At 43.1% G+C, this 27,783-nt stretch overlaps 1 protein-coding gene across 2 annotated transcripts in view; it reads right to left on the bottom strand.

Moving 5' to 3' along the window:
* LOC146377951 (nectin-2) overlaps window positions 1-27,783 on the bottom strand; it is an 85,479-nt gene that overhangs the window by 14,081 nt on the left and 43,615 nt on the right. Inside the window, exon 7 of one of the 2 annotated variants that reach the window (XM_084943481.1) lies at window positions 20,445-25,546. The exons of the other annotated variant lie outside the window; for it this stretch is intronic. Coding sequence (XP_084799607.1) covers window positions 24,978-25,546 — 569 coding nt within the window. The 3' untranslated portion in view covers window positions 20,445-24,977. Of the gene's footprint in view, window positions 1-20,444; window positions 25,547-27,783 lie in introns of those variants that run through there. 2 annotated transcript variants of the gene reach the window in all.

Raw genomic sequence — 27,783 nt, 5'->3', positions numbered from 1 at the left:
AAGTGAGACAATCTAAATAAACAGCTGCAGGTTTCCTGCATTTTATTAAATGTGACACACAAAAATGTGCGTTTCCTGAATGTGAACGCAACCAGGATATTAACTACCTCTTACATTACATAATATTATATATTACAAAGAGAAGGGGACATAAGCAACAGCTGTGATAGAAACAGACGCCTGGAAGGGAACCCATCAAGCCTGAGAATATACTGTAACTTACAGTAAATGTTGCAATCTGAGAATATCCAGCCACCTAGTTTGCCTCACGATGCCTTTAGGCTTCCCATCCATCTTCCTGGCCTGCTTTTTCTGCTCTCCACCCTCCAAACCCCACTCTCACTTCCTCCACCAGTGTCACCGTGGCCTTGAGGCCAGGCAGTCAGAAGCAGCTGGTATGTTTACCTGCCCTCGTAACCACTGCTAACCTCTGGCTAGAAGGGACTCTCACCTCATTACCCACCCCACTCAGCCACACATAAAACCTCAAACTATCCTCTTAGATTTCTCCCCTGCAGCCAGGATGCTTCACTGTAATAGCCTCTGTGTACTGCAATCCATTCAGCAGCCCGCTGTGCAAAATTGGAACATATAACAAGGGGGAATGTAACGTCAAGGACTTGGCTACTGCTCCTTTCCCTCCATCTCTCTCTAAAGTATTGGGAGAGTCGGTTCGTTCAATTCTCTCAACTCTCGCTGACTCACAAGCGAGTGCGCTTCATGTCGCCCTCCTACCAAGTTCCTCACACAGACTCCCAGAAAGGAAACAATGCTCAGAGAAGAAGAGACAGAGATGGAGAAGGAGGGAGGAGAGTGTAGAACATATAGGAAAAAACACAGAGCTCTGAGAGAATAGAAGATTCAATCTGGAGGGTGGAGAAGCAGTTGCTGAGGACGTGTAGGAGGAAAAAAAAAATATGCGTGGAACAAGAAAAGTTCCAAACGTTCTCCTCTTTTCAGCTTGATAACATAGAAAAGTAATGATCCCTTTGCAGAATTTGTTGTATTTTTTTTTGTTTTGGGCTGGAATAATGATTTCCTTTTGAGTGTTGTTTACCGTGTTTGTACCTGGTGTATTGTTGACTGCAAAATAGGCAGCCTAAAAGAGCCTCGCGCACAGTCCTGAGAGTGCCATAGCAGTAATAGGCTCCATCTCTCCCTCAAACGGCCTCTCATCAGCTACTGATTAATGACACACAGAGCCATAATGGTTCTGCGTGCTCTCCACATTCATTCACTTTCCTCTTCATCCAGCGCCCCTGGAGAGAAACCACAACAATGCGAGGTGTCGAGACACGCAAAAAACGGCGCTCTCGACGAACCTGAATTCAAATGCTCATTAAGAAAGACGTTTCCCCACTTTGCCATTCAGTTATGCATTGCCACTGGGAGCCAGTGGACACAGAAACAATAGAACACAGAAGAGATGGAAGGTGGAGAAGAAAACATTCACAGTTCAATTTGGCAATAAAGAATGGTTTCATTAGTGTTTAAATGTGGTTGATTGGCTGTTTGGCATAGAGTGCTACTGATTTATGCTTGGTAAAAAGGACGCAACAAATATTCTGGCACAAAGCCTACGTATGCGCACACACGCTCACTCGGTGCATCCATGCACTTCCAAGAAAGTCTAAGCTTCTGTGTAAATCTGTGAAAATAAACTGTGACTGGAAACCAGAAATGTGTACCTCCTTTGATTTCTGCCACTGCTGGGAGAATCCTCAAAGGTCATCATCACTGTGTCTAGTGTTTAGAGCTCAGTCAATAGTAAGTCGCACAGCAGCACAGCTGTAATTCACTGCCCTGCGTCTTTTAACATGCAAACAAAGCTCTGTATGAGAGGGGGAAAAAAAAGACAAACAAGTGCCAACAGCCAACATCCAAATTGATGCACTCTCTAATGCATGAGCAGAGATCAAAATATTTACATTACAGACACGCTTTAACCCTCACATGTCATGGATGAAGGATAGAAACGGCTCTACATACATCAAACAACATTACACCAAATAGCCACTGTTAAAAAACATAAAAAACAAAAACAAAAAAACCCTCGCAGCATCGGTAATGAATAAATCATTCTCATCTGCCACACACTGAACACACAGAAGACTATGATGCTGAGCTCATCGTTCCAAATCCAGAATGGTTGCAGGCACAGGTTAGTTACTGGAAATGCTCTTTTGTCTGAATATTCATACGCGTGTAAAACTCCCCCATCGCAGAATGTCGCCTGTTAAGATGCTCCTGCTCCCCCCCCTCCCCCTTCTCTGTGGGGGTGTCTGTTGATCCGCGTGTTTGTGTGTTTCACATCAGCAGAATTTATGTTCGCTGTTTGAGCACGCGTGGGGGTAATCAATAGTGTTTCAGTGAAGGACACTTAGGAGCAGATTGGAGCCCAAATTCAAGCTAGCATGAAAGACAACATGACAGAAACACTTGCTGCTCGACCTGAAGAGGCTCAGTGTGACATCAGCTCTGGCTGTCAAGACACACACACACACACACACACACACAGACTCGAATTTTACACACACATTTAGACATGCTTGTAAACTCTTAAGAGTGTCTTCAAATACAGTTAAAACATTTACACAGGGCCACATCAAAGAAGCCAAACTAATGAGTTATTGACCGCTGAGCCTGCGCACACACATACTACTGCATGCACTCTGCAAATGCACCTACTTCATGCAGAACAGACGTGACCAGCGTCCTTTTCAATACTAGGAAGGGTATGCTATAATGGGAGCACGTGCGAGCCTGCCGGTGTGTGCGTGGTTGCGTGTGCAGGGCTGACTGTGTGTACACAAGTCATTATTAGAGGTTTAGTGTGTGCTCACCAGTCAGTCAGGCTCCAGTCAGAGGAGTCAGCTTAAGGGCTCATAGCAGCTCCCTGAGGAGACACTAAATACCATCAGCCGTTTAAATCCATCCATGACCATTTTAAATATGCAGCACACACTCGCTCCATTTTTAATAAGGGCTCGCAGCAAGAAAGGAGGAGGAAAAAAAAAAAAAAAGAAAGAAAGGCGAGAGCAAAGACAGAGACGGACAGAGACAGAGAGAAAGAGGGGGGCAGACTCGGGGAGCAGCAAGAGGGAGGAAGATGAGGGAAGAGGAGGAGAGTGGAGTCTGTTGCATTGATTTCTTGGCAGTTTGGCACCGGCCCTTATTCGCCTGGAAAAGCCACAGATGTGTCAGAGCCAGTTAGGCACGCAAGAAGAGAGGGGGGACGCGTACACACCCAACACAGTCACATGCGTGTACGCACACAGCACATGTGCAAACGACGAACACAAACACTCACAAATGAAATGCTCGTAAATAGAGAGAAGAGACAGCGTGTTCTCCGAGTGTCTGTGAGTGTGCGTGGATTACAAAAGCACCTGTGTGAAATGAGGGAGTGAGAGCCAGGGATGATGCAAGGGGTTTTGATGCTTTTCTGAGGAAAACCAGGCATTTCTCTCTGAAGGCAGAGTCAAAAATAGATATCATTACACAAACCTAGATGGGCAGTAAATTTCTCCTTAATCCCTGGCTTAACTTAGCTCAAAAATGTGTCTGCCCTGCTTAGCTTTCAAAGCACACCTGACTGTGTGCGGGTGTATGCACAGCGCAGCGGAACAGCAGGGGAAAGTCGGATGTACATTTTGATCTGAAGGCGGATGAGACATTAGGATCAAAGTCGGGGACTGGGGAGAATCAACTGATCTTAGCTGTGAATCCACGAGCAATCTCCAGACAGACTACCTGATTAGCTAGGCATTTGAGGCCCATATCTAGCAAGAAAAGTGGAGGGAATACCAATAACAAACTCCCAAGTCTGGTCTGTGTGTACAGTCGCAAGGAAAAGTTTGGGAGCTTTTCGAATTACCAGAGTTTCTGCATTCACTAGTGGGAAAATGTGGTCATCTATATAACTATTTTAGACAAACACAGCTTGACTAAACCATGAGATGTACTTTTCATGACTATATATAACACAGTGAGAAATGATTTACTGTGCAAGCTGAAAAACTGAGCCTCTTTTGCAGAACGTCTGCAAAAAGCGACTTTGAGTTAGGAATTATAATTAAGGAGATTGAAAGTGTGGGTTACAGAGGTGCTATAAATAATGGCACACAAAGACAAAGTCTGCCCTTCTGAACAAAGATTCGTTGTTTGTTACCTTAGTTCCAATCATACCTTTTAGAGGGCCTCAGAAAAAAGCTTTATGTAGATGTTTGTCCTTTTGTAGATTAAGGACTGTTGCTATTGAACAAGAAAGGTAAGAATAAACCACCACTTACAGCAGAATCTACAGAAATCCTTACATTTTCCTCAAATCTGTGTTCATGTTTGCTTTATGAAACTTCCGTGTGGTCCTCAACACTTCAGGAAAGATGTACTGTCGACAAAACTTCAGCTTTTTTGGGAAAAAATGCACCCTGTGCCATGTGTGAAGCAGAAAAGGCACTACAGACTTTAATCTTAGTGATGCATGGTGGAGGGAGCATTGTGGTTCAGTGCTGCCTCAGGGCAGCCCTAAAACTACAGAAAGTGACCCAAAGCACACAAGTAAATCCAAAAACAATAGCAAAAAAAGTTTTGGATGCTCAAGTCAACAAAACTGCCCTTAACACATCTGTGAAGCAGTGCATGACCTGCAGAAGGCAGGTCACTCAAGACAGCCTATAATATTGATGTACATTTCTTGTAGCTGCTTACAAGATGGAGGCTGTTGCTGTTTAAAAAACAGAAGAAGAAAAAAGGTCTGCAAAAGATGAGTCTCCAAGTTACAAAATTATTCAAGGGATTGTTGCTTTTTCCAGCAAGTTCTGTTCTTTAAGTGTGACTTGGCTCTCATTCAGACTGAATTTCATCGCTAACGAGCGCAAAAATCCAGATTATTTCAAAAGGCTCAAAAATTTCTTCTGGCAACTTTAAAATCACATTAATCAATGTCAAGTTTAGAGAATTGATTATTATTGCAATCATCTTTTACAACTGAACTTAGAAGACACTGAAACACAGACGTTAGCTCTATTAACCCTTTTTAGCCCAAAGCCTTTTAATTTTTCGCATCTCCATTTTCGTTGTACTAGAGTAATTAAAGAGGCATAAAACAATGTGTCCACTGCCCTGATATTACTAAAGCTGTTATTCCTGAACATTATACCTAAATGGCCAGTGTGGTTATATAAGGTATATACTCTCCCTGGTCACTTCACAAGTAGACCTTGTGAGTATTAAGGTTTCATCAACCTTCGTCTTCAGAGCTGTTTTAATTCTTCGTGGCACAGATTCAACAAGGTGTTGCAAACATTCCTCAGGGATTTTGATCCATACTGACATGGCAGCATCATACGGTTGCTGCAGATTTCTCAGCGGCACATCCATGATCAGATCATTCCACCACATTCCAGACGTGCTCTACTGGACTGAGATCTAGAAACTGTGGAGGTCATTTGAGTACTTGATATAACTTCACCAGTATGCTCAAGAAACCAATTAAGATGATTTGAATTTTGTGATATAGTGAGTTATCCTGCTGGAGGCAGCCATCAGAAGATGAGTACACTGGTCATATACAGGGATCAGGGACAATACTCAGGTAAGCTGTGGTCTTTAAATGATGCTCAGTTGGTGCATCGGGGCCCAGAGAGTGCCAAGAAAATATGCTCTGCACCATTACACCACCAGCAGCAGCAGCCTGAACTGCTGATACAAGTTAGACTGAATCTATGCTTTCATGTTTACGATCCTGAAAGTCCAGTTCTGATGAATCTATGCGAGCTGTAGCCACAGTTTCCTCTTCTTAGCCGACACTGTAGGCCGGGGTAGTCTTCCACTGCAGTACTCATCTGCTTCAAGGTTCAGCATATTGTGCATTGAGAGACTTGCAACAAGTGGTTATTTGAGCTACTGTTTTCCTTCGCATCAGCTTGAAGCAATCTGGCTATTCTCCTCTGACCTTTGGCATCTATAAGGCATTTATGCCGAGAGAACGGCTACACACAGAATATTTTCTATTTTTTGGACTATTCCCTGTAAAGTCAAGAGATGGTTGTGTGGGAAAAGTTTCAAAAATGCTCAGACCCGGTCGTTTGGCACCAGCCATGCTAAATTCAGAATCACCTTTGTTCTCCATTCTGACGCTCAATTTGAAGTTCAGCAGGTTGACTTGAATGCATCTTCATGCCTGAATGCTTTGAGTTGTTGACGTGTGATTGGCTGTAATGAACAATAGTTGAGTGTACCAGTGAAAAACAGGTATGTCATCGATGAACACAGGAAGTGTCCATCAGTGAATCCTAACTATGAACAGGTAACTAGTTTGTTAAAGTTTAAAATAGTAATTTGAATATTTGGTCCTAATAGACTAATAAGGAACCCTCTGAGCTTAGACTAGACTTTAATGTTTTTAACCCTTAAACACCTACTATGTCATATTTGATACAAGTTTTTGAGACCTCTACATAATCAGTGTTTTTCTTTCCGACAAACCTAAAAAAAAAAAAAATTGTTAAATACATTTTTAAGCAATAAACAAAAAATAACATTAAAAACTCAGATGTGCCAAATATAAGATAAGATAAGATAACCTTTATTAGTCCCACACGTGGGAAATTTGTTTTGTCACAGCAGGAAGTGGACAGTGCAAAAGTTATGAGGCAAAAATTAGGATACAATAAAAATAAATACAGTACACAACTGTATTTATTCTTATTGTGATGCATTATTATGATCTTAATTGTGATCTTATTATGATGCATATATGCAAATTCAGAATGCAAATTAATATTCAATGAATTTTAAAAAACTGTCAGAAGGCTCAGTAACCACTCCATTTTCAAAAAAAATCAAAATTTTCTGGCAATTATGTCATGTTTCAGGCTTTAAAGGGTTAGCCTGTTTCAAAGCCAAACCAAACCAAAACTATTAATTCGCTCTATTTTGTTACTGTTTATATGAGTTAAAATTTTTTTAATGTATTTCTGCTATTAGAACCACTATTGTCCTGATTAATGCCTGGCACCGTAAAATGTAATTAAATACTGATGATGCAAATTAAGTTGACCAAACATCTATATTTTCTGATGATAAATATATGACTTGACTGAGTAATCGCTGTTGTGTCATTTTAAAGCGATATCACGGATAACAGCGCAAGCGAAGCAGGGGTCACGGATATATTTGGACTGAGTATTTAAGAGGTTGATGGAGTCACTTATGAACGCTACTGTAGGTTTTTCTCTGCCTCCCGAACCAATAATGAAAAACAACACTTGCAAGCCGAACCTTTCTGCAAGGCACTTCACAACACTTCAGTGATGCCTACATGTCAACAGCTTTCACTCAGCGGGAATAATATCAGTTCTAATGGAACAGTGGCTTGCCGAACCCCGTTTCCTGTTTTGGTTAAACACACCTATAGGTCGGGTTCCTCTCGCTCCGGGTGACAGGTGTGTCACAGCGGCGTGGCGGGAACCCGGTGATCCCAAATGACAGAATGAATGACCGGTTAGTCAGCTCGCTGTCTGACTCACCGGGGAGAGAATGAGAGCTCATTCACCGTCACGCTGACTGCATCTTATAAATGTGGCTCTGTTCTCAAAAGATGAAAAGGGTGGATGTGTCACTCTCAGTTTACACAGAGATACACGCAGAGATGCTCAGACTTACAGAGACACCCCGGCACCCGAGATGTAGATTAGACATGGTATGTTTATTACCCTGTGAGCCACAGAAGAAACCAGCGCCGAGACCTCCCTTCATTCTTCTGTCAGTAAAGACACAATAGGACAGTCACACTTTCTTTGATGCAGCACTCTGGAATGTTAATCACCACAGAAACCCATTATCTTCACATCCTCTCGGTCCCTCCCTCCATTTGTCTTCTTCTTCTTTTTAAAACCTGACAAACTCTATGCTCGTTACTAGAAAGTACCATTGTTTCATTGAGCGCACATGTAGAGGGAGACAGAGACATGAGGCAGAGGAGATAAGAGGAGAGGCAGCAGAGAGGGAAGGCCTGCCTGCCTGACTGCTGACATAAATTGGGGATCGTAAAAAGTGTCGTCCTGGAATTAATCTGCGAAGAATGAATAAAGTGAAGTACCTCAGGGATAGGTGTGCGTGTACGTGTGTATGTGCATAGGAGCAGGGAGTTATTCTTGAATCCATAATGGAGACAACAATGGAGAGAAGGAAACACGAAAAACACGACTCCTAAAATCATTCATAAAGCTTGATGATCTAGATTCACAAGGATGTTATTCGTCCAGTCGCACATATGCAAACGCACAACAGAGATCTATTCTCAATACGTGGGATTGTTGTGCCTCAGCTGTGACATACTCCTCGCCCGTCTTTCTGCTGCAATGCCTACAGGAAGTGCCACATGCATCATGAATTTTATGCATAAGGCTGAATGTCAACACTGATGCATAATTTTTGCAGTAAAATGCTAAATGTCACCAAACACCAGGCTCTGTTTCGACTGATGGCGGGGCTCGTTTTACCAGCGGACGTGCTCGCAGCCACCAGTCGCCACGCCAGCCGTCACACCAGGACTGAAAGGCTACAACTGTACTTTGCGCAGTTGTGGCAGCAGCGGAAGAGCAGGCGACAAGGGAGATTGGGGGACAAGGAGGGTAATGAAAGCAGATTCGAAGGAAAAGGAAGATAGACAAGAGGATTTTTTTTTCCCTCCACATTTTTACTACTTTTTTTTTTTTAAACAAGCAAATGAAGTGGAAAATGAGGAACAATATCAAACTCTTACACATGATTTAATTTCTTAAAGCATAATTTTACCCTTAAACAACTTGAAGGCTTTAAAACTTCCTGCCTGACATTTCATTTATCTTTTCCCTCCTCTGAATTCCAGGCACGTGAGGAATATTGAGCTTGGCATGTCTGGAGACTTCTGAATCTCCACTCACATTTGAAATAAACTTCGAAGAGTCAGAACAATGTTTGGCTGCACAACATGAGTTTCGAATGACTGACCCACTGGTGGGCAACAAAGTTCAGCGCATTAAGTATTAAAGGCTCCAGGAGTTGCAGTGCTTTCTAACCAGCGAGATAGTTTTGGGTTTATCTGGCCACATTCTGCAATAATCCTCTTGGGTTTCTTTGGCCATCAACATCTACACCAGATATTAACATTAGAGTTTCTATATAATTACATGCAGTTCATTACATTTGTTTTAATGTTTTGTATTTATAAGCAGTTTCGCTTTGCCCATGCAGCCCACATGCACACCATCAATCTCAGTATGCAAATTATGAAACGGTTTGGTGTACTTGCTGACAAACTTGGCAAGTCCCAGGTCGAGGGAAGCATAATTATTTCCTCAATAAACTCTTGTCAGGAAAGATGTTATAGCTAGAGCTGAAATATGTTTAAAGCAGGGCTAGACGACATGAGTTTGGCATCACTGGACAAAAAACAGAAAAGAAAAAAAAAATCCATAATAGCATTTGAGTATATTGTAATTAGTCTGAGAGATAACTTTACTCCTACATGTCTAAAAATCTAGGGCTTGATTGGAGACTTTGGCCAGTTAGTTCTTTTGAGATCTAAACAGGTGGATCTTGTTATGAAAAGGGGAGGGAAGGAAAAAATTTTGTCATACGCACCAAAGTGGGTTCCTTTGATAGGACAAAACAGAGGAGAGAGCTGAACGAGATGTCTGTACAATTCAAATGAAATCTGTAAACTCTTTGCCTGCAGGACTAAATTACTGGGAGGAGGTGGACTTTGGACACAGCTTGCCTTTCACACCCAGCTGATTCTGATCATCATCTCCAGATGGGGTCTGATATTTTTTTTCTTTTTTCGGAAAAAAAAAAAAAAATCACATGGCGGTCTCCATGCATTTCCTTCTTGCGCTGACAGATGCTGAGATATCCAGTTTGTTAATTTTAGGTGTGAATTGTACATGAAAATCGCATTCAGATACTCAGCTATCTTTGAAGATTCGTCGCCCTGGTGCTCTGGGAAATACACAGCTATAAACTGTTTTTATAGGTACTGCATATTTAACAGGTTACACTTAAAAACATGCTCAAATAAAAAGCTATCTGCATGGCTGGATATCAGAAAGATAAGCAAAAAATAAAAAGACACTTGAAAATGATCAGTTGACCCCTCAACAATTTCTAATACATCATTCATCATTCTTACCTACTTTATACTCATTACAGCCAAAGGCAAAGGAAAATAAACACACACACACACACACACACACACACACACACACACACACACACACACACACACACACACACACACACAATTTGAGGACAGAAGGAAGGAGAGGACACTGTGAGAATAAGTAGCCAGTGAAGCAGTTATACAGCTTAAAGTCTTCCTTCAAGGCAGGAGACCACCAGCTGAGCTCCTCAAATGAAAAACTACACTATTAATATGTATGCAGTGAGCTGGCATTGAGTATTTAAAAAAAAAAAACAACCACATTCACCGGGACAGACGGGAAAAAGGAGGAATGTCACATATGCATAGCCACGTGCACAGCACCAGGTAGTTACAGAGAAATGTGATATTCTTTACTTTTAAAGCGCAAAGTCTTTGCTTTTGACCTTTAAGGTTGAAGGGCTGAGTAATAAGAAGAGGGGCAACTCAGCCAGGCCTGCCAGAGAGGCTGCTGAATGAAAGATAAAGACAAAGGGATGGGTGAGAGACGCAGAGACGGGCAAAGTAAGAAAGCAGGAATGTGAAGGCACCGTCATCTCATGTCACTCTCCCCGCCCAGCTAGCCCCAGCTGCTGTTCTCCCTCCTTTTCTTGACCATTGTCACTCATGCTTCCAATCACCCGAACCACTTGTACTGCCATCCAATCCCTTCGCTTGCTCTCTCCTTCCTTTTCTTTCCTTCCTTTTCTTCATCCACACAAATGAGTCAGTGAAACAGGTCAAGTGTTACAAAATTTCCCCTGCAGCTCAACCTGCCTAATACAAGGCCTGGCTCATTGCACCAAAACAAGTAATACACTGCCTACTCACTGAGAGGGGGGGGGGGCTCACACATACACAGAGGGATACCACCAACACACAGTGAATATAGGCTCATGCATATGCAACTATTATCCACATGTACGCCAACTCGCACCACTAAACATCAAATTCATCTTCTATAGCAATATTTACCATTTTCACACTACTGTTTGAGTCAAATTTCCGCTGCTTATGATCAACAAAGACTTTCGGAGTCTGCACGGAAAGGAAAGCAACACATGAGACATCAAAAGATGTTTCTTCAAACTAAGAAATCATTACGTATCATACGGAGCGCTCAGATGACTGCATTAGCAAAAGTATTTTCTTGGCCCAGCTTCGAAGTTTAGTTTTTGTTTTATTTTAAGTTCTTTCTGCTTGCACTGCTTGTTGCTAAACGAAGCAAAATGACAATAATGTCTTGGTGTTTTGCAAAACGCAAATTTCTTACACCTCACAGACCAGCAAGAAACAATCTACAGATAAAACAGAAAAGATAAAAAAAAAAGCGGTTGTGGTTATATGAATAAGACAGCAAATACTGCAGTAAATATGCCACAGAAAACCTTCTAGAAGCCATATTTGTGCTGCTGCAGCCTTACTACCTTTGCCACCCATCAACCCTAATGAATAGCAATTGGGAGAAGAAAACCCTGAAGCACTTGAGTAAAAGTAGTATTAACAGAGAGACAGGAAAGTAAGGGGCCTTAAAATAGGACAAATCACTAGAAGAAGAAAAAAAACTTAAGTTAACACACAGACACACACCTACACTTACCCTTTAACTGTGCCAGACACACACCATGACAAACCAGGTGCTTGACAGAGTACGCAACTGTGTTTGCTCTGCAGGCAGGAGTGTGTCATGATACTATAATGCAACAGCTCCATATATCAGGGGACCTATGGAGGATAAACGACCTGCGAGCAGTACCTGGAGAGTGTGTGTGTAATATACAGATAAATAACTGGGAAATGGAAACTATAGGATGATACACAGTCTCCAGAAAAGAGTGTAAACCCAAGTGCTAACACAAGACGATAAGCAGACCAGAAGCACGGAGATTGGACCACAGCAAGCACTTGTTTATAAGAGTTTGCCTGAATCCACCAGGAATGGTTGTCATTTGGGAGGGTAATGACTTAGGAAAACTGAAATGTACTGGAACATAAATTAATCAAAAATGTGAGCCTTGCATTCTTGCACCCTCTGAGTGCTCTGTGCCGTCTATTTTTTTGCCATTTATACCTTGTTGTTACCTCACAACAAAAGGAGTTCCAGCTCTTAGACACAGTGAACAGACCATAATTCTCAGCGGCTGTTTCCATTTGCCGCTCGGGTTAAATCAGAGGTGTGAGGCTGCGATGAACCTGTTATTACTGTCAAGGTGGCAAAGATCATATCCATGTTTATGTGAGCGATAATCGACTTGTGTTTATAAACATTTCACGTACAGCCCCCGAGATGCCAAACGCCAAATTTGAATAACATTTAATTTCCTTCGGAGATAAGACCCTTTGTCCATTCAGGACCATTTTATTCCATCACTGCCCTAAGCTGACAGTTAAACGGACAACGGAGGGCGCAGCGGCGCTGTGCTTCGCATGGCAATGCTGAGCTATTTTCCAAACTCCGATGCTTTCTCCCTCTCGCTTGCTCGCATTAGACATTAAAGTGTACTTTAGCAGTGAGTCAGAGCTGTTACCCATGATGCCTTGGCTGTGGGGTTGAGTGACAAGCCATGTAGTTGAAATCACTGAGGACTCTAGAGTAGAGGACAAGTTAACAAGGGGCCAAAGACATACAGGAGACCCCCTAGCAGGTGCTGTAGTGTGGTCAGAGATCGTCATACTGGCTCACACACACACACCCACATCCCCACACTCACAAGTGAAAAGGCCTTTTCTTTTTATAATGCCAACTCTCAGCTCAACCGCAAGTGATGGGAGATGTGTTGGAAATGAGAAAAGGGGAAGTGGAGTTTTACACCCCAGTATGAGTTGGACGGCGTTGTGAGAGCGCGCGTGCACACACACAAACACACACACACACACACACACACACCTTTATAGTCTGCTGTGGACTAAACGCGAGGTACGTTTAGTCCACAGCAGACGATGAGGAGATAGGAGTGCGGGAGAAGAGGATGAGGCAGAAGAAGTGATTACAGGAAAAGGAGATGTCTCGATAAGATGACAGACACATGAATGAGGTTTCAGTCTGTAGTTATAAAAGAGGAGCCGACACATGCACACGAGCACACACGAGCACACACTTAGTTTTGTTAAGGTCTGACAGCGCTGTCTTTGGTATGTATTTTACAAAGAAAGCAGAAAAGACTTGAACCCTACAGGGGAACTAGCCAGCGCAGATAACATCACTCTGGACTGCTGATGAAGGCACAGTCTAGTCCACTCCATCACTTCACCATACTGTATGTATGAACAGACTTGTATATACACAGCATACAACCCACAAAGCCAACGGAAAAAAAAAGCATAGTAGGGATTTTCACAACATCAACCATTTCCCCCAAAAAACACTCAATGGCGATTATTCTGACTATGAAACACTTCAAGGGGACACAGCATGAACATTCATCGCCTGTCAGCCCTGAAAAAACATTTACAGTAAACACCCACGCTGAAAAAAAACCCCTACATATATTTGCATGCATGTTCTTCACCACCAGGCAGACCCACATCTGCACAGCAGTTACACATATAAGTGAACAAGAAAGCAAACACACGGCATTTACTGTGGACTTGGTTGTCCCCAGAAGAATATCTCATGTCCCCAAGACCAAATATTTACAGACTTACTTCATTTTTTATCTCCATTCTCATCTTGCATTCTGTATGTTTGTATTAGAGTGTGCAAAGACGTGCATGTGCCAGTGTGTGCATGTACTTTGTAGGAGCTGCCTGTTGAGACGGTGAATTAAACAGAAAGTGCATTTGATCTGCAAAACACTCCAGGGCAAACACACACACACACACGGGCTTGCATACAGCATCAAAATCATTTCCGTCACAGAATCTATTCTTAGGAGCAGCAACAAACCATTCTTTCCCTGATATAAATCTCTCTTATTCATCCCCGCATAGTCATGCGCACACACACACACACACACACACACACACACACACACCGACACGTGCACACTCACTTCGCTCAGAGCTACGCTCCCTGGTGGTCATACCGCATTCACATAATGTTCTTTGTTTTTATTTTCTAGAACAGGATTTGTTCCAGGTAAGTCACAGCATGAAGACCTTTTGGGGCTTATTTAACTCGTGAACATGCATGCACAACACACGCTGGAGCTTTTATCTGTGGTGGTGGCTGTTTGTGCAGGTGTTTTGAGGTCAGCGGCGCTCTCTGAACGTCTAAGCTTCGTATTCCATGTCTCTCTCTCTCTCTCCATTGCATCCTCAGATAGATGCATCCACACCCCAGCACACACAATCTGAACAGTGAGAAGTTAAATCAACACAGCTGCAACAACTCAGCCCTGATCAGCCTCCACCCTTCATTTGGCCATCTCCACTACATCTTTAATCAAGCTACTCCTCCCTCTCTGTTCTGCCTTTTGCCCTCTTGCTCTCTCGATCCTCTGACTCCATCCTCCTTTCTTCTCTTCTCCCGCTTTACTCAATCTTGCATTAGTCACTGTTAAATTTATATACCTGCTAGCTCTTTGGAGCTTCTGCCAGTGCACAGGGCTTCAGATCTCACTCCTCCACCTCCTATTTGCTCTCCTCACAACATCATGCTCGTTTTGCTCTCCATCCATACTGCCACATCTCACTCCCCCTCTCCTTGCCCTTCTCTGCCCTCCCAGCGTTTGCGTGTGCATGCTCCACCCTTAGGGAGAATCGTGTGCCCAGCAATGCAGCGCAACTGCCCAGTTACCTCCAGCTGCGTCAGCACGGGACAGAAAGCGTAAACGCCAGGGGCCTCCGGGGGAAACAGGAGCATTCACCTCCCCCCGTCTGTCTGCCTGGATTTTTATGAGTGTGTGTGTGTGTGTACGTATGCATACAGTAGACACACATGTGAACACAACTGCATGACCAGAAGCCAGAAGATCGGATGTTATCATTTACCGCTTGTGGAAGAGGAGTGATATGATTTCCAATTTCCTGTTATTTACAAATGTGGCTCCCTGTGTGCTCTGCTTTCACCTTGCGTGACACGATAATATTCTTTTAGAGGAAATACTACATTTGCCATTCAGGTGCTTTTAAAGCACCCCCTCTGGTTTGAAAAATTAATTACTACAGCAATGAAGGTTATACCTTGAGACATTTTTCTTTAAGTTGATGGAAAACGCATTTTTACTTCAAACTGCAATTTTCTTGACATTTTAAGTATCAAATAAACAGCTGTTTCTGGTGTGAATAGTGAATAAGTGCTCGCTGCCTGATCCAAAACAAACTCAACTAAAGTAAGATGCCAACGAGATTAGATCCCAATCCTTCCCACATAGCAAACATTGCTACCAAAGACACCAGAACCTGTACCACTGAAAAGTACCTAAAGCCAGTTTAGCATTCACAAACTACAGTGGTCAGGCAAACAAATTAGTCTCTCCACATAGCGACTCCTAAATTATGAACAAGCCCTGAATTTGTCACAAATGGACTCAGACAGTGTGAAATTAAGAACTCTACTTGAGAGATTGTTTTAAAAAATATTGATTCAAATTTCATTGTGATAAAACAAGGGAGCGTGAGAGCAGCCAGTATCAGTAATCTGTGGGTGTGTGTGAAATACTGGAATTCAACAAGTATTACCACGATAGACTGTATATGACTCAGACTTTGTACACTCACTCTAAGAGTTTAAGCACTGAATCAATAATTTCACATCGTATCTGGAGATTGTGATGTCAGGACTGAAATATCTCAAAGATTAGTTTGACTGCCTTGACATTTTGCACAGATATTCATGGTCCCCAAAGGAGAAAAAAAGAAGAAGATCCCGCTGACTTTGGTGAACCTTCTGACTTTTCTCTGTGCCAGCATGAGGTTCACATTTGGTTTTGAATTACATGTCCTACCAGCGACTGAAAAGGTTCTCATTAAATTTGGAAATAGAAATGGACTGGCATTTAGATAGAGCTTTTCTAGTCTTACTGACCGCTCAAAACATTTGAGACTACAAGCCACATCTGACCACACTTTATTCTCATGCTTTAAGCACTTTATCTACCTCATGTCCAGGGATGATTTAGACTCACCAGTTAACCTAATGTGCACGTTTTTGTTCTGTGGGAGGAAACCAGATCAGCCACATGAAAGGCAGAGGAACAACATGCAAACTCAACACAGAACGGCCTGAGCCAGGGGCTCGAACCAGGACCCTTCTTTCTGTGAGCTAACAGTCGTAACCACTATGGTGGCTGTTGGGTGATAGACAGGAAATGCAAATTTCCAATCAAACTTGACTGCACTTTGCACTAATTAAAAAGAATTATATTATTCTACAGTCACTAGCTAAACCAATCTAGTGCAAATGATTAAATAAATACTAAAGAATGCTAAATAATGGTAATATCATCATCATCATCAGCAGCAGCAGCATCTTATCAAGGCTCCTGCCAGTGATTATTTCCATCCATCTTCTTAACCGCTTCTCCCGTTCAGGGTTGTGGGCTTAGCTGGAATCTATCCCAGATGTTATGGAGGAGATAGAGTGAAACTTGGACAATTTGCCAGGTTATCACAGAGCTAAAACCTACTAATTTTACCATTTTCAATCACTACTTGTAGTATGCAGGACTGTAGGAGGAAGCTGGAGTACCTGGAGAAGGCCCCTGCCAGCTGGAGGGATTCGAACCTAGAACCTTCTTGCTGTGAGGCGACAGTGCTAACCACTATGTTGGCTGTTAGAAGATATAACGGATGAATGACTTGTACCAAATCTATAAAATAGTGGGAACTGAGAAGCAGAGAATCAGCCACCATTGGTTTCCACATCTCCAGTGAAGCTGGATTTAACACGCATGTTGGTCTTGACTTGCTTTTCTCACGTCTATTAAAGATTTTATTCAGCAGGTGGGCACTGAAGATTAGCATTATGAATTCAGTACCTGGTCAAATGAGACCACAGCCTCCGCTTCTCTTCCTCAGTTATGCCGCTGAATAATGGCGAGAAAAACATGGAAGCTGACCTTTGGAGACAAAATATCATCACTTCATCCTATTAAATTCTTTGAAAACTTGTCACAATTAGCATACAAATATCTTCATTTAGAAAATTTGTTTTGTAAGGCCATGCTGACCTTTGACCACTAAACTTTCATCAGTTCATTTTTGCGTCCGAGTAAATGTTTGTGGCAAATTTGTAAAAGAAAAAAATTCCCCTAAGCTGTTTGAGAGATATCATGTTTACAACAATAGATGGATGTACAGACAGAGAGACGACCTGAAAGCATAATCCATCCTGTCACAGCTATTACTGGTGTGGAAGCACAAGAACCCAATCACAATATAGCCCGAGGTGAAGTCTCTGACTTTCGCGTTTTGTCAGAAACCCAAAACATATTAAACGTGCTTTTACATCAGACAAAGATAAGCAGCAAATCCCCACAAAGCTGCAGTGTTTGCTTGATAAATGACTGATAATTCTCTGTCAATCAAAAAAAATCATTAAAGCTCTACTGTACTCATTAACTTTAAGCTCAAAGCGCTGCTTTGCAGAGAACACATAACTGTGGACTCTGTGCTCTTATTGTACAGTAGGAACACACAGGGAAAGAAAGCATGTGGACAAATTAACAAACTTCAGAAAAAGTAATCCAAACCCAGAGACATTATCGCACTTGTCATCTCTGCCAGAGTTGTACTGCTGCCATCTTCATGTCTTGCTTTCCTCAGGGGGTTTCCCTCCAACAATCTGGTCTTCAGCAAAGAAACGCATGCTTGGACTGGGTTCAGATGACTGACTTGGCCACTGAAGTACATTCCACGATTTCAACATACAAACTCATTAATTAGATTCATATTTTGGATAATTGTCCTAAAACTGGAGGGGCTGTGAGGAGTAACAGATAGGAGTCAAAACCAGAATGCAGAACCCAAATATTTAGAAAAATCACTCTCAGCTATGAAATGAGCCAGTTAAAGATCAAGTGTTTGCTAGAAACCCTCGACTAACTATAAACACACACACACACACACACACACACACACACACACACACACAGCTGGAGGTCTGCTGATTCACCACAGGCAACAAAGATAAAAAACAGTCACTTTAAAGCTCATAGAAACACAGACCTACTTTCATAATTGAGGTTAGAGGCAGACTTGCTTTAATCCCTGTGAAGGCCCAGGTCACCACATCCATCACTCATACATCGATGCAGCAGGCTTGGCCATTCATCACTCACTCTGGGATTTATTAGTCAAGTCTGGAGCTTGAGGGTGAGAGGCTAAGTGATGAGCATTGTATTAGCCGTTATCAGCACAGAGAGAGAGACCAAAGTTGGTCTGTTTGCTTATCCACACACACACACACACACACACACAGATGATCGGAGTGTTTAATCAGAGCTGTGGCTGCCAGAGCTGGAAGTTAAATATACAGCCATGCACAAACATTCATGTGTCAAACAGTACACACCAAAAAAGGAAGAAGAAAAAAAATCTGATAACACTTAAACACTTTCACACACACAAACATCCTGTGGAAACCCAATCTGTCTGAAACCAGCATAGCACTCAGTGGGCGCCTAACCACCAGAACAGACTTGTTTAGCACGCTGGATGACCAAAGAACACACTTTTTAATACAAACGCACACCCACAATCAACTTGTTGGGAACAGTGCCACTACCAGCCAGCCGAGTTGCCCGGGGGGCACCGCGTCTCATCGTTGAAAGCTAAGGTTGAACGCAGTGGTAGTGCCTGGCGTAGAGCTGTCACTTTGACTCCTGATCCAGGTTATTTGCTCTGAGCGCTAATAGGCCAGGTTCTGCGTTACGGGGTCACTTCAGTCACATGATGGGCATACTTTTTTTTTTTTTTTCCTTCATGTGTCACAGCGAGACAAAAACGCATGCACCACACAGGCTTTTATTACTAGCTGTGCCTTAAAAGCCTTGCTGCTGCGTACAGTGTTTTACATTCAGCTAGAAAACCAAAGGAGTCAAAGTGTGTAAGTGTGTGTAAGTGTGTATGTGTGTGCGTGAGAGAGAGAGAGATAGTGAGCGAGTCTGTCTGTGTAAGTGCTCTCTATCTTGCCAGCCTCAAATCCAAAGCAATTAGAGAGGCCAGATGGTGGGCTGGACTCACAGTAAATAGCTGTGCATTGACAGAAGAAGCCTGCAACAAAAATGAACTGTGACAAGGAGCCAGGATGACACACAGATACATGACGGCATCAAAGCACCAGGCAAACACCGAGAACTCGCTGCCATCACTGCCATATACCAACTGTCACCATCATGGGCACGTTAAAGAGCAGAATTTGCTTGTGTCAGTTTTTGTTTTGTGGGGAAACAGCAGCGCTTTTTAATGTCCAAACTAAATGAGGCAGGTGCATATGCATGCATCAACACACGCACACAGCATATTTAAGCATAAACCTACACACAGTTAAACTTCTGCATGCCCTCTTGTTGAAATTTGACCAAACCTGTTTGGTTTAGGCAGAGCTCAAACAATGCAGCCTTTGAGAGGCGCTCCATTCACAAAGTTTCAGCTTGGCCTGCACATTCCCCAACTGAAAACACAAGCTGCCTCCCTCCAGGAAAACCACTGAAGCTACATGCCCACATTCCTGCTCTCTACCCTTTTCTCTACGCTTGTACAGCTTTTACATGAGAACTGTTGAAACTCTGCTGAATATAATAGTATTCCTGCACTCTGAAATAGGAATGCATCAGTGCTTTCATTATCTCCAGGCACTGGTGAAACACCTAATAGAAAAATGTGCCCTTTAAACAACTACAGCATCTGCTACCTAGCCATTACTAAGGCAGCAAGTTTACTTCTGCCAGCCAAGTCACATATACAAAACAGAACGGGAGGAGGTGGAGCTCAGGACAATTATAAACCACGAAATGGCATCTCCTGTTCCTGCGCTCATTTTCCCATAAGCCTGTTATCACACTTCTGTTGACACACACTCACAGATTTATCAAAAGTGAAACGAGACAAGCAGCCAGACCAGGAAATGAGAGTGTGGGGAAGTGAAGGGGGGGAGAAAAAGCAGGGGTGTGTCTGAGATCTGAAGGATGGGTGACAAGAGACCGAGAAGCCACTTCATATCCTGATCAATTAATCTATAAATCTAATCAGTGTGAATCAATGACTGGCGTTTCTATTCAATCTGGGTGCTCAGTCATCCAGCTAACCTCAAGTGTTAAAGAGACATGAAGGTAAGAAAGAGGAGACACATACCACACACAGCAACACCGGGACATTTCAAAAATCAAGAAATCTTTAATAGTAACTGAATACGCAAAAATAATCTAGAAAGACATGACAAAAATGGCAATACCAACTCTAATCTGTATTTTTTTCTTCTTTGTAAGACCAAAATAAAACTCAAATTAAAAAAAAATACAAAAAAAGAAAAGAAAAAAGAACAACTTTACACAAAGCAGTCAATAATAAAAAGCACATTTTGGGTAAGACTGTTTTGTTGTGTGTTTGTATACAGTTTCACTTGTATAGAAGAAGCACATTTGCCAGTTTTGGCAGCAATCACAGCGCAGCAGTCAAGAATAAAGCACTCATAAAACATAAATTATAAAGCACTGCAAAAATAACAGAAGAGAGGAGAAGCGGTAAACAGGAGAAAAGAAATCCTTCATGCGTGCTGTCACTGAGTAATACACAAACGTGACACCATAAATTAGTAATTCTTTTTTCTGCTACATATTTATATATTTATACTATGTACACCGGAAGCTTCTCTTTTTTTTCTTTTTTTCTTCATTTTTTTACTTAACATCTCCCATCTCACATGCATTAAGGCTTTGATTACTCATCAGATGTTTGGAGCCAAAGAAATGATAAGAGCATGTTGCTCTCAGGAAAAAGAGGGGAAAAAAAGGAAAAAGAAAATATTGGATATTCTGACTGTCTAACCTTGTGCAAGACCTGGACCAGGTTTGCAGATTTCTCTTAAAAGCATTTTGTCTGACAAGCCTTACTTGGGCACCGAGGTGGGTGGCAATGGGATGTGCTTGTGTGTATGTCTGTGGAGGCGGTCGCAGTAGCAGAGGTGGCTGAAGTAAAAGACAACATTTTGGAGTCAAGTTAAAAAAATAAAAAAATAAAAAAATGAGACTCTTCTAAAAGCATTCAAAGGGCTCTGGGAGGGGGAGGAGGTCAGCGCGGTGGCATTTTTATGAAAGCGATATTTCCCTCTGCAGAACAAGACCAGAACGGACAATCGCTTTCCTAAAAAGCCTTCCTCTGTGACACTGGGTGAAAGGTGTGCGTCTCCCCCAAATGTGTAGTTGTTTATGTTCTACACAGTCACTGATTCGGGAACAGGCTGGACACTTTAGGGGGCAGAAAGCACTGGAGCAGGGGGACACATCACGGTACAGCTCTTTCCACACTAACAGAACTCGGTATGTGTCTCGACAGAGCCGCTGTGGAAGAGGCAGAGTAAGACGAAGTGTGTTCGTGTGTGTGTGCAGCTACGCGAACACATTTGTGTGGGCTTGTGTCAGGAGATGGCAGAGTTGTCAGGTAGAAGGTGTCTTCTGCACAGTTTGGCTGTGGGAGTGAGCATAATGAGACTGACTGAGGGGTGTTTGTGTGTGGGCGAATGCATCTCAGCACTCTGCGAATGTATACGTACAGTATGTGTGTGTGCCGAGTGAGTGCGTCTTCTCAAAATGCACAATAATATCTTCGGTTTGCCAGTTTTCCATGGTGACAAAGGGTGGCTACTCAAGTTACAGTCCAATGGCAGCGAGAGATGTCCTAAAGCCGCCGAACACACTGGCACACATATTTGCACACACACACCGAGCGCTGACTTAACAGACCGTTGCTTGTGTCGATACGGTCTACCTGATGAATTGAGTATTGTGTGTAATTGTTTGCATTGTGCAGAGTTTCTGTGAAGGAGAAGGTGAAGCCAATTGTCTGCCAAGAAATGTGTGCTTATAAATGCAGATAAAGTTACCTTGGATGAAAAAAAACAAAAACAAAAAAAAACAAATTCAAGCATATGCATCCCCCCCAAATCAAATTGGCCCTTGGATAAATTAAACTCAGTCAGTTCAGTATGTTATAAACACCCAAACTACTGAGGTATGCGTTAGGTTAAAAATTACATTCTGAATGCCTTCTGAGGTTTAGCCGACCCACAAACGCTTTCCTCTTTACTTCCATAACATCGGAAACACTGGCTCCATCGATCTGATATTTACATTTTCATAAATATCCACATTTTCACAAGAAAAATAAAGATGCTTACGTATATAGTACACAGATAGCTCACACCAAAATGTACATACAACAGTTTTGTCCCTTTGTCAGTATTCTTTTTTTGACCCCCCCTTCCAAAAAAAACAAAAAAACAAGTGTTGCACTCATATTTCTTTGTATTGGTGACACATACAAGTGTAAAAATAATACATTTTCATATTGAGTGTGACAAATCAGCTGCGTTCGGCAAATTTACTGTACCCCAGGTTGGCAGGAGTTGCATTTAAGTATAAGCTAAGGCCATTAGACGATAATCCTATTGAACACACTGGCTTACAATATGCTAGACAGTGCTCAAACACGAAGCACCGTCTCTATTTTTGTCATCTGTCTCTCTCTCTCGCCACCTCTCTGAAGGTTAACAGCCATCACAAAGGCAAACAAGGTCTGCCTCGCCCTGTACAGATACTGGGTGAGTGTTTCTCTCTCACATCTGTAGTTCAAGGTTAAAAAACAGCCACGATAAGAAATGCAAGCACAGTCATCTTTGCCCTTAGGAATGGGTCACCCTGCATTTGCCCTTATGACCTGCAGCAGAAGCCAACCCATTTCTTAGAAGGTCCTTTACAGGAGGTCAGGTACAGTCATCAAGACCCCATTCATTGGATTCCCAGTGGGTCCAAGGAGAGCTGATTAGGAAGGGCAGGGAACGCAATGATTAGAGGAGCTTCGGTTCTCTCTACGATTGTCCATCACAGTCGCCCAGTGGCTATGCAGATATGGTGACGCATGCAAATGTACACACACTGAGCCTCAAAGACAGCGGTGTACAATAGCCATGGAGTAATATTTGCCCGAGCGGGCCTCCGGTGGCTCGTTAAAAGGATAAATTAACAGTCAGGAGACAATCAGCCCTGAACCTGCATCATAAAAAGGGCCATTTCGTCACATGTTGCCTGTTAGTCAATATGACTCCCATAGCTTTGCTGCGGATGCAACCTTTTATGTCTCCCGATCAATTCACTACATTTAACAACACTGGCTAATGGAAAGAAATATATGATCTCATTGAAAATCTGTCTAACCTAATGCCATTGCACTCTGGAGGTGGGGCTCTTGTTACATCTCACCATTTACTAAAGCGGGAGAGGCAGCTGGGGTGTCTGTGCAGTGGAGTGAACATGGCCACTCCAGGTGGATTAGTCACTCCTGGCATGTCAGGGCACACCGGGCTGGAGTAGAGTAAGTGGGGTGTCTGACACATCAGGAGCGGTAAAATACTACTTTGCTCTCGGTAGCCCTGACCTCAACACCGCCCTGGATAAATCATAAACTCCCCATAAACACTGGAGAGAAAGGGAGAGAAGGATGAGGAGAGAGAGGAGGAGAGACGGAGGCATGATGGAGAGATGGAGGTGGGAGGGAGAGAGGAATCGCCACGTCATAAACGATAAGTGGTGGCAATCTGTTGGTCCCGGCTAAGCGAGCGACTTCACGGCTCATTACCAATCAAGCTCCTCCTGTCAGGAGCGCTCTGAATAGACGAGGATGAGGAGGAAGAGAAAAGAAGAGACGTGCTCCTTTCTAGTCCTCCTGCCTCCTGAATCCCTCTCCCCATCCTTTGACCCTGTCAGATCAGCTACACCTCATTCCCTCATCTCTTGTTTACCGTCTCTTACCTCCAGGCACAGTGCAAAAGTTTGCTCGTGAACACCTTGTTAGGAATTTGGTTCAAACTCTCAGCAAACTTACTTTGTTAAAACCTAACTGCTTTTCTATTTGCTCGGCACACAAAGACCTCATGTTCTTTAAATTTTTTGCTAAGTTCAAATTGAGAGTGTCTACTGCCTGTGATAGTTGGCAGAGTTGTTTTGAGAAGAAGGCAGAGAGAGCAGAGCGAAGTCACCAGCAGACATAAGCAAATACATTTTTACTGTCTCGAAATTACCTGATGGTTACTGTCTATACTTTCAAACTGACTCATACCGCTGTCCTCCACTTCCCACCAGGTGTCACAGCTCAACACGTTGGCAAAACAAAAAGTTTCCCACAGAAGTAAAGAGATTTGCAGGCATCAGGTAACTGCTTGACAACTTATTCCACGGCTACTGTTTTAGTGAAGATAACAGCGATTATGCAAGTGAGATGCCTCGTCTAAGCTTGTAATCACATTTCCATGAACCTACTCCCACATTACATTGTTTCTCTTTAGCCTGTCTGTCAGTCAATAGGCAAGGTCCCAGTGATAGCGAGAGCACAAGCAGAAGCGGTGGGAGGCATGTTGTTCTTTTCTCCGTTTGATTTTTAGTTCTTAGGGACCACATAACAACAACAACAATCCTTTTACAACATCCCACCACACCCTCTTTTTCATTCTGTCCACTGTGATTAATGATAGACTATATTTAAAATTGATTTTTTTGTTTTTCAAAAATAAAAGTGGTATGATTTTCTTTTCACCATCAAACAGGGACAAGACCCCACCGCCACAAAATCCTCAGGAGGAATTCTCCAGCTCGCATTTTTGCCTCCTCCTCCTCCCCTTCCTCCAATTCCTCCTCCTCTATACGTAAACTGCAGTCCGTGAGATGACCGAGCCATCACGCTGGGACTCCATGTCATCATCGTATTCTCCAATCATCTCCTGATCGCGCATTGAGCGAGGCAAATGGATGGGGCCACCAGGATTGTAGTGATCATAGTTCTCTGTTTCGTCAAGCTCATCAAACTTCCTCTTCTCCGCGTCGTCCAACTCGTTGCTTAGCAGGATGTCTTGGGCAGTGGGTGTGGTGCTAACAACTTCAGGGTGGCCTCCCATGGTAATCAGCTGGTGGTTGTTTTTCTCTCCAAGGGCCTGAATGGGGGAGCTCTCGCTGTAAACGTAGATGGGGCCGTTGTTGTTGCCGCCACCGTTTCCCGCACCTCCATTTGTGCCGTTCTTGCTCGCTTTCTTGCCGCCCCCAAATATGCGTGTCTTCATGTCACTGCCGCCATTGGCGCGGTAACCCTGCTGCTGCCTGCGCCTACGGGTGACGAGCACGGCGATGAGAGCGGCAACCAAAAGGAGGGCCAGCAGGGAGCCAATCACAGCTCCCGCCACCACGCCAGCATTGGATGGGTTCTTTGGGGGCTCTGTAGGAGGGAGGCAGGGAGGGAGAAAAACAGGGAAGAAAAAGGATATGGTTGAGAAAGGGTAGAAAGAAAAAAGAAAAAAAAAAGGTTCGACCAGTGGAGAGGAAGACAAAAAAAATAAAGACAGCAAAAAAAAGTTGTTGTTTTTTTGTTTTTGTTTTTTTTAAAAAAAGAGCAAGATGGCAAGAAAAAGGTTGGATGATGTCAGTGGTGCTGGTCTGAAATGTATGCAGTCAAGTGTGTAAGAGTGCTGAGGTGTCAGTACAGTCAAGTGCGCGTGTGTGCGCGTGTGTGCGCGTTGAGCATCCTTCTACTTTGACATTTCCTCCTCTCCCTCAGAGCTGCTCCTGTCCCCATTCCCACAGCTACGTCACCACAACGTCTCAACCACCCTGCCCCCTGTGTTGCCCTTCAATAGCCAGGGTCTGTCCACAGACCACCATCAAAAGGCAAGGCAGGGGGTTAAAAAAAAATGTGCAACACACACACACACACACTTACACACACACACACACACACACACACACACACACACACACACACACACACACACTTTTATTAAAGAGCATGGATCAGTGTGTGCAGAGCAGAACAGGTGGAGGCCGTGCAGAGGAGGATAATGATGAATGGAGGAAGGAAGGGTGGAAATTAGATGAGGAGGAGGAGGAGAAGGTGGTGGTGGTGGAGGAGGAGAAGGTGGTGCTGGAGGAGGAGGAGGCGGCGGACTGAGTGAGTGACAAAGCGACACAGCGGAATGACAACTCTTCCCGGAAGCTGTGTATGAGGAGCGCGGGCACAGACTGCTGCCCCTCTCCACTTCTGTACGCCACAGGCACTGGTTGAGTGCGCATCAGTCTTATATGTAGGTCCATTTTTCCTCTGGCATTACACATACACAAGAAAAATAAGCCACTTTAGTTCATTTTAATATTGACAAAGGCTTTGTTAGAGTGCAAACTAGCTCAGGAGGCTATGACTGAAACTAGGGCTCTGCAATCAAACACACAGCATCCCTGTTTGTGCGTCTTTGTGCAAAAAACTCCAGGGATAAGCAGTGCTGTCTAAATCAGGGTTGTAAAGAGGTCCCATGTGACTTGTCAGTACTCTTTTTCTGAACTTGTACTGTCTCCTCCCCTGATATTCCCCTTCAGTAATACTAGTGCTGTATTTTAAAGCAGGTATTTCAACGGCAACAAATTCAATTGCTTCTGCATGAAAGTCAGCTAACAGTTCAGACTGGGGCTGTGTATTAAATGAAATGTTTCCATTTGTCGTGTCAATAAAAATGCACGAGTCAGTGCCGATATCAAAGATATTCTAATGTTCCAGTTCAGACTTCAGACAGTTATAAAGGAACGTGACTAAATGAAAACATTAAATTCAGGAAATTCTAAAATCTTTTAGCTGATTGTGTCATGGGCACAGACTAGCCTAGACAAGTAACACTATTAACACAAGCAGGATGTTGCTGCTTTGTACGGGCTTCGGGGGTCATGAGTTCAGGGCTCTAAGTGCTTTCAGGGACTCTGACAACTCCCCACAAACACAACCTGTGACCGTTTTCCCATGTGCTGCAGTGTCATCTCTGACTCAGTGGGCAGCGAGAATAAAACCAGAATAATGTTTGCATTCGCTGTACGTCAAAGCACTTTGGATAGACGTGTTCTACAAACGTTAAAGGGAATATGCCGACGACATAATGAGTGGTATAACTCAGACAGGAATAACAAATTAGAAAGACAGCTTAGACTTTATTCCGTAAGCTCTTCCTGCAGCATGCCTTCTTGGAAGATATAAAAGTAAGCCTGCTTGAAGTAGGAACGGAAAATGATGTCTTAATATACATTATTCCTACTTTTACAGGGTTCAAAGCATTCACGTTCATGTCTCCGATTTTTTATTTATTATACTCATTACGTCGTGATGCCTCAGAATGAAATTAAAGGCTTTCATGTTGCTCTTTCTACAACAATGCGCTTTGTTGAAACATGATGTAATGGAATATAGGCTGTTTGTTATCTGTCACTCCAAAGTGCTACCGCTCCACTCAGGTTTGAGCGCATTAACTGCAGAATAAAACCAAATAAATTGTGGTGAGAAAATGTATTTTTAATTTCAGACTCTGGCAGAAAGTGATCAAGAGCCCTCGGTTAAGCCGAACATCCTCTCTTGCCGCTCTTGCTTTCCTTTCCACACTCTGCACTTTCACCAGCCGCGGCAGAGGATTAACCGGTAGA

Source organism: Perissodus microlepis, chromosome 11 (assembly GCF_051167445.1).
Source record: "Perissodus microlepis isolate ML-2025 ecotype Zambia chromosome 11, ASM5116744v1, whole genome shotgun sequence".
In the NCBI taxonomy this organism is placed as follows: Eukaryota; Metazoa; Chordata; class Actinopteri; order Cichliformes; family Cichlidae; genus Perissodus; species Perissodus microlepis.
This window is presented reverse-complemented; position numbering and strand designations above follow the sequence as displayed.